At 49.2% G+C, this 18,248-nt stretch overlaps 8 protein-coding genes across 8 annotated transcripts; 6 read left to right on the top strand and 2 right to left on the bottom strand.

The window, feature by feature from the left end:
* Nucleotides 1-333: 333 nt before the first annotated feature.
* N7466_009587 (COP9 signalosome complex subunit 6) lies at nt 334-1,700 on the bottom strand (the record flags this gene model as incomplete). Its single annotated transcript, XM_057168976.1, has 3 exons — nt 334-782; nt 882-1,373; nt 1,436-1,700. 3 exons carry the CDS (start codon nt 1,698-1,700, stop codon nt 334-336), a joined length of 1,206 nt encoding a protein of 401 aa, XP_057017682.1.
* A 199-nt stretch (nt 1,701-1,899) lies between these two features.
* N7466_009586 (uncharacterized protein) lies at nt 1,900-3,852 on the top strand (the record flags this gene model as incomplete). The annotated part of the gene is made up of 1 exon (XM_057168975.1): nt 1,900-3,852. The coding sequence occupies one exon, from the start codon at nt 1,900-1,902 to the stop codon at nt 3,850-3,852; it is 1,953 nt and encodes a 650-aa protein (XP_057017681.1).
* A 488-nt stretch (nt 3,853-4,340) lies between these two features.
* N7466_009585 (DNA-directed RNA polymerase III subunit C31) lies at nt 4,341-5,087 on the top strand (the record flags this gene model as incomplete). The annotated part of the gene is made up of 2 exons (XM_057168974.1): nt 4,341-4,629; nt 4,708-5,087. 2 exons carry the CDS (start codon nt 4,341-4,343, stop codon nt 5,085-5,087), a joined length of 669 nt encoding a protein of 222 aa, XP_057017680.1.
* Nucleotides 5,088-5,857: 770 nt separating this feature from the next.
* Nucleotides 5,858-7,915, top strand: tah18 (NAPDH-dependent diflavin reductase; the record flags this gene model as incomplete). The annotated part of the gene is made up of 3 exons (XM_057168973.1): nt 5,858-6,013; nt 6,088-6,263; nt 6,325-7,915. 3 exons carry the CDS (start codon nt 5,858-5,860, stop codon nt 7,913-7,915), a joined length of 1,923 nt encoding a protein of 640 aa, XP_057017679.1.
* A 498-nt stretch (nt 7,916-8,413) lies between these two features.
* N7466_009583 (electron transfer flavoprotein subunit beta/FixA family protein) lies at nt 8,414-9,465 on the top strand (the record flags this gene model as incomplete). Its single annotated transcript, XM_057168972.1, has 3 exons — nt 8,414-8,467; nt 8,662-9,313; nt 9,383-9,465. The coding sequence occupies 3 exons, from the start codon at nt 8,414-8,416 to the stop codon at nt 9,463-9,465; spliced, it is 789 nt and encodes a 262-aa protein (XP_057017678.1).
* Nucleotides 9,466-10,047: 582 nt separating this feature from the next.
* On the top strand, nt 10,048-11,614 carry N7466_009582 (amidase signature enzyme; the record flags this gene model as incomplete). The annotated part of the gene is made up of 6 exons (XM_057168971.1): nt 10,048-10,359; nt 10,425-10,526; nt 10,633-10,779; nt 10,834-10,963; nt 11,013-11,132; nt 11,190-11,614. 6 exons carry the CDS (start codon nt 10,048-10,050, stop codon nt 11,612-11,614), a joined length of 1,236 nt encoding a protein of 411 aa, XP_057017677.1.
* Nucleotides 11,615-13,548: 1,934 nt separating this feature from the next.
* Nucleotides 13,549-15,840, top strand: N7466_009581 (lipid-binding SYLF domain-containing protein; the record flags this gene model as incomplete). Its single annotated transcript, XM_057168970.1, has 1 exon — nt 13,549-15,840. One exon carries the CDS (start codon nt 13,549-13,551, stop codon nt 15,838-15,840), a length of 2,292 nt encoding a protein of 763 aa, XP_057017676.1.
* Nucleotides 15,841-16,294: 454 nt separating this feature from the next.
* Nucleotides 16,295-17,611, bottom strand: N7466_009580 (uncharacterized protein; the record flags this gene model as incomplete). Its single annotated transcript, XM_057168969.1, has 4 exons — nt 16,295-16,342; nt 16,435-17,057; nt 17,080-17,172; nt 17,284-17,611. The coding sequence occupies 4 exons, from the start codon at nt 17,609-17,611 to the stop codon at nt 16,295-16,297; spliced, it is 1,092 nt and encodes a 363-aa protein (XP_057017675.1).
* Nucleotides 17,612-18,248: the final 637 nt, after the last annotated feature.

Genomic DNA, 18,248 nt, shown 5'->3' with positions numbered 1-18,248 from the left:
GATACACTCAACAGCACTTGTACAGTAGACTACTATGAATTGAAGAACTGTTATGTCTATTTCTACCTATAATCTACTAGTTGTCTGAAGTGCTCGGCTTTAGAAAGGAAAGAAAACTACATGAACCACGTTAATTGTCATTATCTCGTCTAAAGGCCTTGTGGAATAAGCATATGCTCAAAACGCCACGAAAAAAAGAAAGCAAAAAGCAAAACCAAAAAAAAAGGCAAGATAAGAGTATTGCGGCAATATGATTTGATACTTGGCCGACTTGAAATCAACATACATCATCCCATATTCGTAAGCAATTCTCGTAAGCTCGTATGGAACAACTTAAGGATAGAATCCAGAAGCTTCTGCCTCGGCATTGGGATGGAACTTCCTCGAATAAAGTTCATCTTCAAAGCGTGTTGCTATGGGATTGGCACTCTTCCGTGCGTTATTTGTCTGACGTGCAGCTTGCACCATGGCAGATTTCCGGCCAAGTTCGCGCATAGACTTGACAGTCTCGCCAATCCGTCCAAGCAAAGAAGCGAGGAGGACATCATTGTTTTGAGAGACGACTTCTTCGGCGAAGGTGCTTTGTTCGGAGGGGGCCAGGATAGCGAGGTGCGAGAGGAGGGAGTTGACCTCGCGAAGAATTGGATGAGACCATGTTGCTGATTGAGAGGGGTCTGCAGAGTCTGAAATCGGAGAGACGCTGGAGACGTATGATTTAATGAGGGCAATACGAGATTCTAGAATTCGGACTGCATTGAGGCGGGTGGTCAAACTTGCGATTACTGTAGAAGGGAGAACACAGATCAGAATTGTTTATAGAAGGGGGATGGATCAACCAATCATTAGAAGGAATGGGAGTATGATGCGATTGATATACTTACACTCTTCCTCTTCCTGGGTCAATTTGGCGGCGGCTGCCTCATTCCCCTTGCCCTGCTCAGTGAGCAGGTCTGCAGATTTCAATTTTGAATCACTTTGCTTGCTCGACTGTGTGTCTGCCATTGCAGCAGTCCCAGAGCTTTGGACAATAGTATTAACACCAACCATCTCAGCTTCGCCGGTATCGACGGAATATTCTAGTTCGCGGAACCGCAAGCTGGGCGCTTCCTGGCCGTCAATATCCATGTCCTTGGTAGCATCATTGGTGTTTTCGTCTTCCAATACACTCTCATAAATGGTTAATGGAAGTCTGCCGTTATGTGCTTCAGATGCTTGCAGCTGTGAGGGGTGGAAAGCTAGGAAGATGGCGGATTCATTATAGTTCTGTAGAAGCTGGCGGTGGAGGGGTACGTGTGAGGCGTCGGGACCGGTCGATGGAGCTGTGGACCACCATCCCACTATTTCAAGGGGTGGGTCTTTGTGCACGTCCTTAACTGTTGAATTGGTAAGTGATATAGCTCAAAATATAGCCAGATGCGGGGAGGGGTAGACTGACATTGTTGTAGTCGCTGATCAAACCATGGGACAGGCAGTATCATTTCACCATCCGGTCCGGCTGTAACTGGGCATTCAAAGGCATGCTCTAGTGTGATCTCTTGACCATTCTGCTGGCCTAGAAGAGCACCCAGAACTGGGCCTTGCTGCTGGCGAGCGATATGACGTGTAAGATGATCGGAGATAGTGAGGAGGACAAGCGGGTGAAGCTGGACGAAGCGACCAGAGTCGGACAGCCTCTGGGAGACCAGATAAGGGGAATCCATGCTTAAAATCTCTTGCAAGGTTGCAAAGAGCGAAAGATGTTGCTGTGTCGAAGTGACGGGCTGTAGCTGAAATGCGGTCAGTTTGGATTGGCAGAATGTATAATGTACACCTGAGGCCACAATACAAACAGCTTTCCCCGCTGATTTCGGGTTTCTAGATCTCTTTTGAGGAACCTAACCTTCACAAGGCTTTCGTATAATGGCGATTCCATCTACCTTCGATGCGGTAAAGGCGCACCTTAACGATATTCAGAGAGACCCATCCACATCGCTTGATATTTCTCTTATCGAGCGCCTTAAACTCCAGCTCGTCGAGAATACCGCTCCAACCGTCCCCGCGACGCTCTTATCGCAGATTTCAGCTCTCTTGCATATCCTCCAAGAAGACCCCACACCTCTCACGACTCTTGCCACCAGAGCGACCAGCTACTTCAGCTTTACTGAGCTTCGCGCCATCGAACCTCCCATTGATCTTATCGCCGGCTTCAAAGCACCCTCCCCACCCATCAACCTTCTTGCTCTCTCTTTGCTGGCCAAAGCAGGGCTGGCATCTGGCGATGCTGCCATAGTAGCAGGAGATTCAGGACTGATCGCGTCACTGGTGGAATTGTGGCTGTCAACTTCTTCAACTGGGGTTGCGCAAGCCGCCCTTGATACTCTGTGGGCTCTGCTGGAAGTCGATTTGGCTAACCACCTTGAGAACGGGGAAGAAGATCTCACCAGTGATGAAGGACATACAGGCCAGGGCCTTATGTGGAGAAGAGTTTTCAAGGATAAAGACGTTTATGGGCTTTTCTTTGGCTTGTGTAGCCTCCAGGCAGGTGCACCAGGAGAATTGTCCAAGCGAGAGCGCACCGTGGCTCAGGGGAGATTGATGGGATTTCTGGTTAAAGCTGGCAGTCTACGCTGGGACATCATCTCAAAGTCACAAATCTCTGAGGTGGAGACTCAGTATCAGAGCACCAGTCTTCTCCATTTCGCGGCCTGTCAAATGGTCGATGTGAGTGATGTCTTGTTGCATATGACACTTTTAACCTTCTACCGAGAACTTCTGGAAATCGACGCCCCCGGTCTCGTTGCTCGGAGCTACGTGCAGTCCGCATCAACTTTTTCGTCTCCAGCACTTGACTTTTTGATCGCAGAAAAGCTTCACTCGAAGGTGCTGGAATATTATCTGGACGACTCCAAGCTTGACCCTGTGGACCTCATTTACCTCCCAGGCCCTATTATGGCCTATGTCACAAGATATGCCGAGTCATATCCTAACCATCTCCTTCAAAACCCCTTCACTCTTTTAGATGGTATAATTTCGCGCATTCGCCAGGCACTGGCTATTCCCTCGGTTCAGTGGGCGCACGGAGAAGTGCCAACGGGACACCTGGCTATCCTCGCCTCACTGCCCCGAGTGTTACTTATTGAAGCGGGCAAGCACGGCGCCAATCCTATTTTGGCTATACCTACTAGCCCTACGAACGGAGAGGCCCTTGATGTTCTGGGCAAAATTTTCCGCGGGCCGGTACACACTGTGGTTTCTGATTCTATGGATCTCAATACATCGGGCCAAACGCCTACAGACTGGCACCACGAAGCTGCTGCCGCACGCATGCTGTACTTCATTTATCTCAACGAACATCCCAACTTCTGGAATGATATTACTGCCGCAGCCGACGTTCTTGTAATGAAGGATGTTGCATTGTCTGCTATCACCTTCATGCGGTCCATAGTCTCCGCTAACTGGCAGCCATTGCCTCCAGCCACTCATGTTTCTGGCATCTCGTCTCGGTTCCAACTACCATCCGAAGAGGGGCTAGGACAATTGTCTCCGGCTACCAGTGGTCTACTTCCTCTTTCTGGCCCTTGGGCTGTCATCACACCGCCTGCTCTAACTACATTGCTTCCATATCTCTTCAAGCCGCCTCGCTCCTATAACGAATTCGTAGGTGGCGGTGCTGGTGATTCTCAGAATGCTGTTTGGAAAGTGGCCACTGCCAAGCATGATGTCCTTGTGGCGCTGTATCGTGCTCTTCAGGAAAATGGGGGACAAATGGAAGGATTTGAAGATATCCTACGAACTCTGCGTCAACGAGTGAACGAGGGTCCTATGGGCCCAGTTCAGCAGACCTCTGCTCAAGTGGAGGCTGTTGGTCTTTGAAATTAAAATACCAATAGCATGCTCAGACATTAATCATAAATTACTACCCTACTACTTATGTTCAATTGATTTTTAAGAAAGTATCGATCAAACTGATCGACAAGCCGCAGATGTTTATCTTAGCGCGGGGAAATTTAACTAGTGAAGCCCTAATTGCAGCTCGGGCCATTTCACGTTCCGGATATGCGGGCGGTGAAGACTGTGAACGTTATTTTTCGTCGGAGTCAAGCAACTTTCTCCAACACATCCCGTATGGCACCGTGACGGAGATTGGGGCTCTTACGACAATCAATTAATATATATACTGGCTGTGTGTGACTATGTCGCGTTTTAATAAGAATAAACGCCAGCCCGGCGCTGAATTCACTTGGGATGCAGACCCTGGCGGTGTACCTGACACAGCTCCTACTCCCCTCTACCCAGTATGATTTACCCCCGTCGCAGCTTCTTTCTTTCTTCATATTCTCTTTTCTTCAAATGCTTTCATCATGCTGCAAAATCTTACCGAATACACGCAGGCATTTACCGTCCCATGGGCCCGCAAGCTCTCAGCTAAAGAACAAAATGAGGTCGACCATTATCGTACCCTTCGCGAACGCGACCAAGAAGGACCCCACTACTCAGTCCTAGACTCATCTTCCTCCTCGGCCAAAAAGGGCAGTGCCGCGCGAGTGAATTTTGATCCTTTCACCGGCATGCCTTCTTACTCCGGACGATACCAGAAGAAACGACGAATGCTACCACAGATTGAGCCTACTGGGCGGCCATATGAATACAGTATGTGTGCAAAGAAAGCTTGCGCTGGTATAAGTGCGCGGGATACGGACTCTGGTTTCTAATTAGTTTGTTCTACAGTTATGAAATATTTCCCTCGTGAACTTTGGCAAACCATTCAACCCACTTTCCGACCAGATGTTGACTTGGATGGATACAAGCCCATGGCGGGCTCCAGCGGTATGAAGCGTGGTTTTGAAGACGATGAAGATGATGGAGACGACGATACAAAGAAGAAGCGTGAAGCCGGCGATGGAGATGAGGAAGGAGATGGCGAGGGCGAAGAGGGTGATCTGCTTGACGAGGAAGAAGGTCAAGAGGAGTGGGAGGAGGAGAATGACTTTGAAGATGACGAAGATGAAATGGGTGGTGATTACAATGCGGAGCAGTACTTCGATGGTGGTGACGATGATTATGGCGATGATGATGGCGGAGATGGCGGTGGTGAGGACGTGCTTTGAAAGGTCGATCTACGATACCCTTTGCTTGCTTTTTTCATGATCGGCTCAAGTTTGAGCACCCGTGTTTCTGGGTTTATTGCATTTGAGCGTCGGTGCAGTGGATTTTTAGTCCATCCAGTCTGCACTTTGAATAAAAGGACTCTTACCATTCTCTGGGTTTTTTGCCAATTCTTCTAGCGATGACTGCTACATACTACTATGTATGTATGGACATTGATTCAATGTTGATGTGTGCGGCGTCTGCTATACATACTAGTACATAGACTATGGTGTGCATTATCTTTGGAACCTAGGTCTTGCTATTAACCTTGGACCCATCTAAGATTGGCTCAAGTGTTATCTTGACTCGAAAGTCGGGTTTCCCAGGTTCCGATTGAGTTTCCCTATGCATGAAGCTTTGGGTACAGGTGCTTAGTACTGCCAAGTGCTGCTAGTATCCTTGCCGCTCCAAGGTTCCTTATTGCCATGCTACCATTCAGTGAAGCTTCATTTTGCATGATGAATCATGTTTAATGTTCAATTTCAACAAACAATATCCTAAAGGGCTCAAAATATAAATTTTACCGACCCAGATTTCATAATGATGGCATCTTTCAGAGTACAAGAATAGAGGTACCTGATTTCATAGTGTAGTTTTATAGATCGCATAGTGAGAAAGCCGATGCGATCTCGGCATGGATGACGTCAGCCGAACCAGCGGCCCCGCGTCGAATTTTGGGCCTTTGGAGGGGCAGACGAACGACAAACATAGACACGCCCCAGAAACAAGAATGGAGGACTCACAGAGACCGGACCGAGAGAGGTCGGTGCTCATTCTCTATGGCTCTGAGACAGGCAATGCGCAAGAAGTTGCGGAGGAATTGGGAGCAGTGACCGAGCGATTGCGCTTCGTGACGCATGTGTCCGAAATGAATCAGGTGAAGCCGGTGAGTGCAATTGGGCTACGCTGTGGGATTTTCGGTGATAGCAAGGGCAGTTGCTAAGATATGTGTATCTATAGGAAACATTGTCTTCATATACCCTTACAATTTTTGTTGTTTCGACCACCGGTCAAGGCGATTTGCCGGCGAATGCGAGGACGTTTTGGAAGTCATTGCTGCTTAAGAAACTTTCACCTACGTTTCTCAATGGTGTGAACTTTGCGTCTTTTGGTCTGGGCGATAGTTCGTATCCAAAGTAGGTCCCGGCTTACATCGAATGGCCTCCCACGGTGACTCAATACTTACTACATATTCAGGTTCAATTGGGCTGTACGAAAGCTCTATAAGCGCCTGTTACAGTTGGGCGCAAATGATATCTATCCTACGGGCGAGGCAGATCAACAACATCCCGAAGGTCTTGAAGGCACCTTTCTTCCATGGGTAGCCGATTTCCGCAAGAATTTACTAGATCGACACCCTCTACCTCCTGGACAGCATCCAATCCCAGATAACGTTCAGCTACCGCCGAAATGGATCTTGCAACTGAAGGAAGTGAACACCTCTGGCTCATCCCCGCAGTCTCTATCTGCAGACGCTATTACCCAAACTGATGAATACCCTGGTTTAACAAATCTTAATTATGATATTCGCCCACTCCCAGATACTCTCACCGCAACTCTAGATGAGAATCGACGTGTCACTCCACAAAATCATTGGCAAGATGTTCGTCGCATCTCGCTTACAGTTCCGGAATCAGTCTCATATGCACCGGGCGATATGATCGCTATCACGCCCAAAACGTCACCAACCGATGTACAAACCCTTCTCGACCTGACAGGCTGGAAAGATGTTGCCGATAAACCAATTGCTCTTGTTCCCGCCGAGGATACATCATCGCCATCACCGATTCCCGGTCTTGACTCATATCCTAATCTGACCCTTCGCGCACTTCTCACAGACTACTTGGATCTTAAAGCAATTCCCCGCAGGTCCTTCTTTTCCACCATTGCACACTACACGAATGACGAATTGCAAAAAGAACGTCTCTTAGAATTCACGAACCCAGAATATCTCGATGAACTATGGGATTACACCTCGCGACCCCGAAGAAGCATTCTCGAAGTCCTGCATGAATTCGACACGGTAAAAATTCCTTGGCAGCACGTAGTTTCCGTACTTCCGGTCATGCGTGCACGCCAATTTAGCATCGCTAGTGGTGGCGCACGAAAGCGAACAGCAGATGGAAAGACGCAATTCGAGCTTCTCATCGCTATCGTCAAGTACCAAACCATTATCAAGCGGATCCGCGAAGGTGTTTGCACCCGATACCTGTCCACACTCCGACCAGGTAGCACACTCCGAGTACAACTGCAACCTGGTGGACTCAAGTCCTCAATCCAGCAATTGACCGGATCTACCGTTCTTATCGGACCGGGTACAGGCATTGCGCCTCTCCGGTCTATGCTTTGGGAGAAAGCGGCATTGGTCCAGGCCTACCGCGAGCAAAACCCTGGCGTTGAGCCTCCCATCGGACCCACGATTCTCCTCTATGGCGGTCGTAATCGAACTTCGGATTTCTTCTTCTCGGAAGAATGGGACCAACTAAGTCAGCTTATTCCGTTGCAGGTTCTTACTGCCTTCTCGCGTGACCAGCAACAGAAGATCTATGTGCAGGATACAATCCGTCAAAACTTTCCTCTGTTCTTCCGGCTTTTGCATGAACTTCAGGGGTCGGTTTATATATGTGGCTCTTCCGGACGTATGCCTCAAGCCGTGCGGGAGGCATTGATTGAGGCTTTCCAGAATGGAGGTGCGCCTGTGTTGGGGAGACCATACACACGGTCGCAAGCGGAAGAGTACCTGATTGCCATGGAAAAGAGTGGACGATACAAACAGGAGACATGGTGATTTGCAAGATGAAAAAATATAAAAAAAATGAACACATCACGAATTCGGTTTAGCAGGTTCAAAAGTGAATGAACTCGTAACATTTGAAATGCATGTGGCGTATGACATCTGGAACTGGCATGTGCTCTCGGAGATCTAGATCTACACTTCGTATATCTATTCGTCTGCGCGACACCTTGATGCGAAGAATCTTAGATTAAATCAAGCCTAACGAGGTACTGGAAGGTGCAAATACATCACTTAGTATATCCGAGGGCATAACATCTGATATACTAAAATAAAGACCTTTTAAAATCGATAGGCTGTATGGATAGCCTCGGCAGACACGAATGAGAGCATCAGTCGATCAGGGTTATACTCGGGCCGCGTCGGCGTTTTCAAGGGTCTTGGCACTCCGTCACCGCAGTCCTTTCTCCCCAGCTCCAGTCACGACTCACACCTTTCCCCTCAACTTCTCCAGTGATCTCTACCCTAATTGCTCAACACAGCAATTCCACCATGTCTACCGGTCTACGGATATTAGTGCCCGTCAAGCGGGTGATCGACTATGCGGTAAACCTCCCCCAGCAAACCCAGCTTCTCGGTAGTCCGAACCACAAACCTTGAATTTCACCGTCGCCTACACTCGTCCGCCTTGAAGGTGTAAAATGGCATGAGCGAAACACAACAACAAACATAGAGAGAAAAATGCAACAATAAAACAAATTAAGAAACACCACTGACACAACCCTCTTCGAACCCTACAGATCAAGCCCCGCATCAACAAGGCCAAAACCGGCGTCGAAACCACCGGCGTCAAGCACTCCATGAACCCATTCGATGAGCTCTCAATCGAAGAAGCCGTCCGCCTCCGCGAGCGCAAGGACTCCCCCATCAAGGTCGAGAACATCCTCGCTCTCTCCGCCGGTGGCCCCAAGACCCCCGACGTCCTCCGCACAGCAATGGCCATGGGCGCCGACCGCGCATTCCACATCGACGTCCCCGAGTCCGGAGATGGTGGCCCCGAGCCACTGACGATCGCCAAGCTCCTGCGCGGCGTCGTGGAGAAGGAGAACATCAACCTCGTGCTGCTGGGTAAGCAGGCGATCGACGGCGACCAGGGCCAGACGGGACAGATGCTCGCTGGACTACTTGGGTGGCCGCAGGCGAACCAGGCCAGCAAGGTCGAGTTTAAGGATGCGGATGGCACTGTTGAGGTTACACATGAAGTTGATGGGGGTGTGGAGACTTTGCGGGCGAAGTTGCCTATGGTCATTACTACTGATTTGCGGTTGAATGAGCCTCGGTACGCTAGTTTGCCGAATATTATGAAGGCCAAGAAGAAGTCGTTGGAGAAGAAGACGTTGGCCGATTTCGGCGTGGAGGATACCCGTCGTTTGAAGACTCTTAATGTTATTGGTATGTCAAGAAACCCTTTTTTTTTCTTGCTTTGATTGAGATTGTGGCTAACTTTTCTCGATTTTACAGAGCCCCCGCCACGCAAGGGTGGTGGCAAGGTCGAGGACGTTGATGGTCTTGTTTCCAAGCTGAAGGAGCTGGGTGCCCTCTAAATTATAGGTGCGCGCCTTAGGCGATGCCTATGATTTTGTATTGTCTCTATACCATCTGTTATGCTGCTAGACTTGTTTCTTCTTTTTCAAAACATTCTTATTATTCATCATGTATCAACCTGGCATTGATCCTCTAGTATGTATAAAGCTCTGTCAACTAAATAACTAATAGTGTTGTCGGCCATACCTCTGCAAGTCAAGGTCCACCCGTAGAGAGGGAGAGAGAAAGAGTGGCCAAGGTGCCACACCACTTGCAAATAATTCCACACCATTTTTTGAAATTTTGGAGAACTATGCGCGGGCTCTGACGCCAAGGCCAGTCCTGACTGGTCTATCTCCCCCGCCCCCAAGGAAATTTGCGTGCAAGTAATTACATACTAAGACAACCATGCAACCTTATACCAATAATTCAGCAATATGACCACCATTTGCCTTGTCACTTCCCCTCCTTCAACCCACCCAATATTTCGGCAAATGAGCAGCACCGTTCGAATTTCATTGACTTCACTCGCATCCTTTCTCTTTTCTACCGCTGTGACTCTTGTAGCGTAGTGCCTACTCTCCAATCAATCCACAATCACAATGCCGTCCTTCCCTCACGCCTGGAAAGCTGGTAGCCCACCTCCTGGGGTGGGCAGTAGCTCCAGGAGTATCCCGCTTTTCAACGCGCTGACAGCGACAGCTCATGAGCTCCAGGCCTTGATGATATCTGGCACACTCAAAAGCACAGATCTTGTCGAGGAGTACATCTGGAGGATTGAGAATCATAATTCCTATTTAAACGCTATATTCGAATACTCGCCCACTGCTATGCAACGGGCGGCGGATATGGACTCGGCTCGACAAAATGGAGAGTTTTTAGGCCCTTTGCATGGCATTCCCATTGTGCTCAAGGTGCGTTTGTTCAATTATATGCTCCTATGATTGGTTACAGTTCGATTTCTCACATTAAGCTGTAGGACAACATGGCAACCGACGATTCTCTGGGCATGAACACGACAGCCGGAGCCTCTTCTCTATGGGGATCAACACCCTCAAAGAATGCAGCGATAGTAAACCGAGTGAGCCGTTCCTTTACATTGCTGGATACCGCAGGGCCACTTGCAAAAGATGTTCTTGATGTAGCAGACTTACTCACTATTCTTGTAGACTGCGATATGACAACAGTTCCGGACGGAGGATACAGATCGGCTTTGGGGGGGGGGGGGGGGGGGGTCTTGGTCCGATTTGAGAGTAGGAACTTTGGACGTGGAAAGTTGGCTCTATCCCGATGTGCTGGTTAAATCTAGTACCCCCGAGGCAACTGAGCAGATGGTGCGTATGAGGCTCCGAGTTACCTTTTACATGCTAATGAGCTGTAGATAAGAGATAAGAGAGACAAGAGAGGCATATTGCCGGATTGCGAAACTTGCAGGTTCATATCATGAAAATGTGGATCTTCGTAGTGCAGCAGACTTTGTGATGGATGACGGAACGCACTCGATCTCCGCCATATTTCGTAAGTCTGTAGGATTTGGCTTCACTTGCGGAGTCACTGACCCCGATAGATGTGGAGTTCAAGGATGATCTTGCCAATTATCTCTCGACACTGAAAAATTCCAATATACGAAGCTTACAAGAAATGGTCGATTGGAATTCAGCCAACCCAAGCGAGGGCCTTCCGGAGGGTGAGGCTCTGTTTCGGAGGTGACAGGCAATATCATTAGTACTAACACACCTTCTAGAATATCCGAGTCAGTCTTCTTTGATTACGTCTCTGACGACAAATTACTCCGACGAGAAAGTAGAAAGCATTCAAAAGCACTACCGTGAGGTTGGCTCCAGTTTTGAGGATACACTCAAGAAATATGACATAGACGTCATTATTGGGCCCGGCGACTCGTTTTTTACAACATTCGCAGCTGCGAATGGATGCCCAGTGGCCGCCATGCCCCTATCCTCCCTGGATTTCAACGGTCGGCCTTTTGGGCTCATGGCAATGGCACGTCCCCATGAAGAGGCTTTGCTGTTGAGAGTAATGAGTGCATTTGAGTCAAGTTTTTCCAGCAGGCAGATACCGAAGGCCTTTCTATCCCCGGGAAGCTCGATCATGGATTTGAAATCTAAGGTCAATGTTCAATGTTTAGGCACCCACAAGACTTTTGAGTAGCTCCCGATTCCTACCTAGTAATTCCATGGTCACCTATAGTTTGAAGATGGCAGGGGAATGAAGTGCTGATTTGAATACTTAAGTGGGGCACTAGGTTGGAAAATCAATTGATTCTCTTTAAGAATTTTTAGGTATCAAAGCTTATATGTTTGTAAAAGAACATTGAACATAATCTAAGAGTATAATTCAGAAAATATGCAAGTGCACAACTAGGTGGCAGGTATTGATGATGATGAAGCTATTCCGAGAGAATATCATCGGTTATTCAAATGTTCTTAGTTCGGGCATACCCGAGCCAACAGAGGAATATGATTGGACAAGAACAAAGATGAATTTTGATCTGTGTTTAATAGGAGGACATTTGAATACGAATTATGGGAAATAAGATTTGAAGCGTGTAAAGAGAGTTTGAATAAGCAAGGGATATTTGTTTTATTCGTAGATGTATGTATAATGTATCTATTCCAAACGGCCACAGATTAAAGAGTAAATTTGCCCGATTTCCGGATAAACGGAGCCGAGTGAACCCCACTTGATATGCGTGTGATGGGGTCATGATGGCATGGATTTGTAAGGCGACCGTTAGTAACTTAGAAAGCATTTACTTAGTTCCTCCGTATAGATGGCAAAGAAGAAACAAAAGTAAAAAAACAAATCATTCGGCTTCTCGGAAGAAAACAGAAAAGAAAAATGGCAAATGGAAGCGTACCTGGGAATTGATCCTTCTCGACTGGTCTCGAACGCTGAGATCTATGGAAAGCTTTGATTGCCGAAGGGTTCGGAGTGGGGCGTGATCTATCGTAGACAATATACCCGGGTTCAGCTGGTGTATGACTATTGAGAGACACGGGAAAGAAATTGAATAATTCATGATGCATTATTGAGTTGGGAAGAAGCAAAGCGAAATGGATTTAGGGAAAAGAAGACGTGCTGGAAGTATTGGTCACTAAGTCAACAGCGCATAGAAAACTAGTAGTTTTCTAGTCACTTACAAGTCCCAGAGTCAATGACGTCTATCTCCGCGCGTTAGTCTGATTTTTTTCTGCAATTTTTTTCTGCATTTTTTTCTGATTTTTTATTTTTTATTTTATTTTATTGTATTTTATTCTCTTCTTTTTACTGGTCACAGGAAGCTGCTGAGTCCGCCACACTTGCCCTTAGCCGTCTTTCCGTCTGACCCGATTACTTGCTTTTTGGGCACATTTGGGGCTTTTGGGAATGACCTGAACTTTGCTATAAGTCGGTGCCTGCGCCAAAAAATCCCCCACGTATGATTCATTGTTCTTCTGATTATCTTCAACAATCCCTTAGTATTCATAGATTTCTCTGGATTGTTTTCATTCGGATTTGTAAGTTTGGAACTCTTCGCCTCCGATGTTTTATGTTTTGGGTTATACACATTCCAGACGTTTCGCAAGATCGCCACAGCATCATCTCCCCCACATGTGCAACTCGTTGAACATGACCTTTGCTCAGAGCTTACCCCGTGGAACTCTCATCTTCTTTACCATCCTTGCAGCCCTATAATCTATATTAACAGGATCCATTCCCAGACTATCCTCGTTGGACAACATCCTTGACACTTAGATCCCGAACATTCCTCCCCGCATTCTCCTCAGTGGCGCAGATCTCTCCGGATTCTTGTCAAATCCTCCGATCAGTGCTCGCTGTGTGCATTCCGCATCGCAAGAAGAAGCATACCAGCGATTCCCATGCTCTGTTTGCAGCGCAACTGCCGCGTTTCAGATAAGTCATAGATCGCGTATCTGCGCCTTAAGAAAAGAGCAAAAAAAGTGTTGCGCGCTCCCGTGAAAAACTTATAACCGTCATTTTTTTAAGTTTTTTTCTATTCTATTTTTTTTATCTTTCGAATTTCTGCCATTTTGCTTCGCGCATACTTCACTCTGGTCTAAGTACCACACATTCCAGCCATCATGTCTGAATCGACCTGGGAAAAAACAAAACGATTCTCTAAAAAGGGCTTCGATAAAACATGGGCTACAGTCGACAAGCTCGGCGCACCCGTCAATCGCCTCTCCAATAAACTCGGCGCAGAAGCCTTTTGGCCCATGACCATCGATAAGGAAAGCGACAAGGCTGCGCGCATCTTGCGCAGTTTCTGCAAGGATGGTTTCTATGCGCCCGAGACTGGAGATGGACTCGACGACAGTGGAAAGATCAATCGCCCCAAAGGCAAGCAAAAGGTTATAAAAAAGATTCCCTCGCAGGTCATCAAGAACGCCAAGGGTATTGCCATCTTCACCACCATGCGAACCGGCCTTTGGGTGAGTGGTTCGGGTGGCAGTGGTGTTTTGCTGGCTAAGATCGCCGAGACGGGCGAATGGAGCCCTCCATCCGGTATCATGCTGCACACCGCTGGCATTGGCTTCTTGGCCGGTGTCGATATCTACGACTGCGTCGTCATTATAAACACATACGAAGCCCTCGATGCCTTCAAGAAGCTGCGCTGCACCCTCGGTGGCGAAGTCAGCGTGGCGGTCGGTCCCGTCGGAATGGGCGGCGTGCTCGACTCCGAGGTACACAAGCGTCAGGCCCCGATCTGGACCTACATGAAGAGCAAAGGTCTTTACGCAGGCGTAGCCGTCGATGGTACAATCATTATCGAGCGAACCGACGAGAACGAACGCTTCTACGGCGAGCGCATCTCCGTCACCGACATCCTCGCCGGCAAGGCCCGCTACCCGCCCGAGTCCATCAACACCCTCATCCAAACCCTCAAAGCTGCCCAAGGAGACCGCGACGTAGATGAAAGCCTGGTCCTGCCTCCCGGTGAGACGCCCGGCGATATCGAGCTCAACGACGGCCATGCCTTTGGCGTCCCGTCGGCTGAGGATCCGGACCCCTACGGAGTGAAAGCGTTGGAGGCTGAGGGCTTGTTTATTCGGGAGGCCAGCACTAAGGTGAGGCCAAGCCCCGACACCTTTGAGTTCCGGCCCAATCCGGGTAGTCCGGTCTATGCGACTTTCGCTCGGCGCAGCCTTGATAGCTCGCCGCGGAATAGCTGGCGCGCGAGTATGCAGAGCTATTCTAGCGTCAACCGCGGGACTCAAACGGATAATAGCACGCAGACGGATATCCTTCCGCTAACCACACCCCCATCAGTAAGCCGAGCGTCTTCGCGGAGTGCGAGGGATTCGACGGGTGTTTCGGCTTCGAGCCTGTGGGGCGAGTCGAGATGGGATGCTGTGCCGATTAATTGTGAAAAGGAGGGGAAGGTTGAGGAGGAAGATAACCATCTGCTGGATGCAAAGAGACTCATTGCACAAGCTGAGAATGATTATCATGAGAGTGAGAATGAGACTAGTAAGATTGACCATGACCATGACCATGATCATGTAAAGGAAGATGAGGATGAGGACGAGGAGGACCAGCCGATTGACGACGACGAGGACTTCGAGGTCCACGAAGTCAGCAATGCGACCATCACCAAGCAGGAGCGAGCCGTCGAGTCGCCCGTTGAAGAACGTCCCGCTACAGCAGACTCTTCCTCGCGCAGTTCGCCCAACTTCACTCGCGCTCGTCTCGTCACCATCCCCAAACGACCAACCCCACCCGCCCTTCCTCCCCGCCACCCACGACACACATGGGGCTCCGGTTCCAGCCGCGAATCCACCTCACCCACCGCCCTCTCGCATTCAAGTCGCAGCACCGAGCCCACCGAAGCTGCCGGTGACTCCTGTGACCTGACCGAGCCGGTCAGCGGCGCCGCAAGCCTGCCTTCAAACGTGAGCACGCTCCAGACGAACACCGTTCTCCCGCTCGTGATCGACGAAGACGACTTCGACGAGGAGGACCTCGCCGAGTCCGACTCCGAGCTGCCCACCGAGAAGGAGGAATTCCACTCTGTGAACGGGGATGCCGAGGACGAGGATGCCGAGCCCGCCGAGGAAAAATTGACCAAGGATGTCGAGCCTATGGAGATTGGGACCCTTGAGAACCAGATGGAGGCCCCGTCGCCGAAATCGGGCATCTCGCCTAAGTCCGATATCAACTCTGGAGATCTCTCTCCCAAGTCTGAGGCTAGTTCGGGCACTGAGGTCGAACCCTCTACTCCGGATCTTAAGCTGCATGTCTTGGAGGATGCTGCGGATAAGCACACGGTTCATGAACCCAAGGATGAAGAGTTTGATGTCAACAAGGTTCATACTGAAGACCAGAGCCATGATGTTGTCAATGTTCATTCTCTGAATGCTCAGGCCGCGTAAGCGGTTTGGATGTTCGAGCACTTGGGCTCGCGTTCATTGGTCACGATTTTCTTTCTGTACACATTATACCGGCTAATTGGGTTGGAGTTGGCTTGGATACTATACCCTATTCTCATCTTTGGTTCTCATTCTCATTCTCATGCTCGGCGCTTCGATATCTTCCTTTTTTTTGTTTTCCTTTTTCATTCTCATGGATCGACACAGGCACTCTCTTCTCCCAAAAATGGGCTCATTGGCCAGATTCACCTGTTGCATTTCTAGCGTGTTCCGCATTTCAGCCGACAACCTAATGTCCTTCATATTTGATATTTGACACGACACGATCTGATCTATTTTGGTTTATTTTGTTTGACCTGAAGAAGTCACCACGCACGGCTCTTCCTCCCCTCATTATGTTTATAGATTCAATTCCAACACCCAGACCTGTTCTGAACATTTACATCAAATCCACTCTTCAAAAAATAGCCACCGCATTTGGCGGACTCGCAACTCCCCCAGGAACCTAGACAAATCCCCAAACCACTAATTAGCCAACGCATCCCAAAAATACTAACCAACCAACCAACCAACCTCCCTTCCAAACCTCACACATACCTTAATAGGAACACTCGTCAAAAAGAAAGAATACCTCCCCAACCCCCTCGCCACAACACTCAACTCCTCCAAATCAAACATCTCCCCCAACGGCAATCCCCACCCCGCCAACGCCCACTGATGAACCGAGACATCCGGCCCATTAAACGGCCCGTCAAGCGGCGCCCGCTCAAAACTAGGCGAATCACCCGCAACAGCCGCAAACCTCGATTCCCACAGCCACCGCAACGACTCGCTCGTCGCTTCAAGCCCAAGTAACCCGCCAGGCTGGCGCGAGGGGTACGTTCTTTGCTCGGCTTCCGTGAGGCGGTTGTATGCGTCCGTGAATCCGACGCGGAGGAAGAGGATATCGCCGGTCCGGATCTGGATCCCTTGTTCGCGAATGATCGTTTGGATATCTTGGATTCTGACGCGGCCCGATTCGAGCGGGTGGAGAACTTGGTTGTTGCGCTTGGCCCAGTCGGCGTAGTCGATTAGGATTCCGCGCCCGATTATGCCGCCGTTTTGCGTCCATTCTACATAAGAGAGGTTGGGGTCGTGAGCGGAATTCTGGTCGCGGGTTCGCGGGTTCATTTGAATGGAATGCTTAAGCCTGGCCGAGTGGGATTGGGCGAGGTATCGGGCTGGGAAGTGGGTGTTACTAACGGTCAATTCCTAGGACGCTCTTGTCGTTGAAATCGGCTTGGACGTGGCCGTTGTAGAATCGCCCGGATCGATACGCTACAAGCGCATATGGACCTCATTAGTACAGTATACTGGTATATAAACTTTACCCGTCCAGCATATAGATACAATCCAATCCAAGCAAACTTGAACGCATAAACAAAACCTCGCAAACAGATATCTCACCAAAATGCCGAAACCCATCCCACTGCGAACTACTCTGCGTATTCATATGCACCTCATCATCATTCATCGGCACATCCGCATAATGCACGATCCGATGCTCAAACACCCTGCGCTCATCCGTCGGGCAAGAAGGTCGATCCAGCGGCCAGTCCAGTGAGACCCGGATCCCAGTCTGGATCTCGGTTGCGGCGGCCGCGACGACCTCGGGCGTGAGGTGGTTCAGCATGCCTAGTTGGTCGTTGGCGCCGAATAGGCCCCATGCGTTACCTGGGGGCCCGGACTTGTCGAGGGGGAGTTCTGAGAAGGGGGGCCATTGGGCTGGGAGCATTTTTAAAGCGTGGAGGGGGACGGCTACTTCAATTGGTGCTGGGTTTTTCTGGTGATGATCAGCTAACTGGTAGGGCGTGGGGTTGCTTTTGGTCGGGGGAAAGTGATTACCCTTCAAAATGTTTGGAGTACATGGGATGGTGGACCCTAAGGTTAGCCCCCCGCGCGGGGGGTAAAGGCTTCACATTGAGCCCCACTGTGGCCCGGTGGTGTTGGGATATGGATCGTGGAGGCGTTCAGGGTCTGAATCTGGGGAAGTGGGAAAATCAATTCTATGAGGGCTGCATTTTGCTTCAATGCTACATACTGCTAGGTCTTATCTCGAGTTGGTAAGATGGAGCTGTTCTCTGTTCGGTTTAGCTACTACCTAAGCTAAGGTGGCTAATTGTTTCCCCATGCTTTCTTCACGGCAAAAAGATCATATTTGCGGAATACCGAATACGGACACATGCGTATCGTTAATGCTGGGTATTATAGTAGTAGGTAGCTTTCCTTACTTTCGCTTCGGTGTTCACTGCTCACTCAGCATCCTGCACATGTGACGCGATGCACCTGCTGCAATTGTACCCCTCTTTTCTCCACTTTCTCAAGACCAATGCTCACTAGCCTTAACTGAACCGATGCTGCAAAAAGCAGAT

The sequence above is a fragment of the Penicillium verhagenii genome, assembly GCF_028828195.1.
Source record: "Penicillium verhagenii strain IBT 33310 chromosome Unknown utg000009l_segment0_segment0, whole genome shotgun sequence".
Classification (NCBI taxonomy): domain Eukaryota; kingdom Fungi; phylum Ascomycota; class Eurotiomycetes; order Eurotiales; family Aspergillaceae; genus Penicillium; species Penicillium verhagenii.
This window is presented reverse-complemented; position numbering and strand designations above follow the sequence as displayed.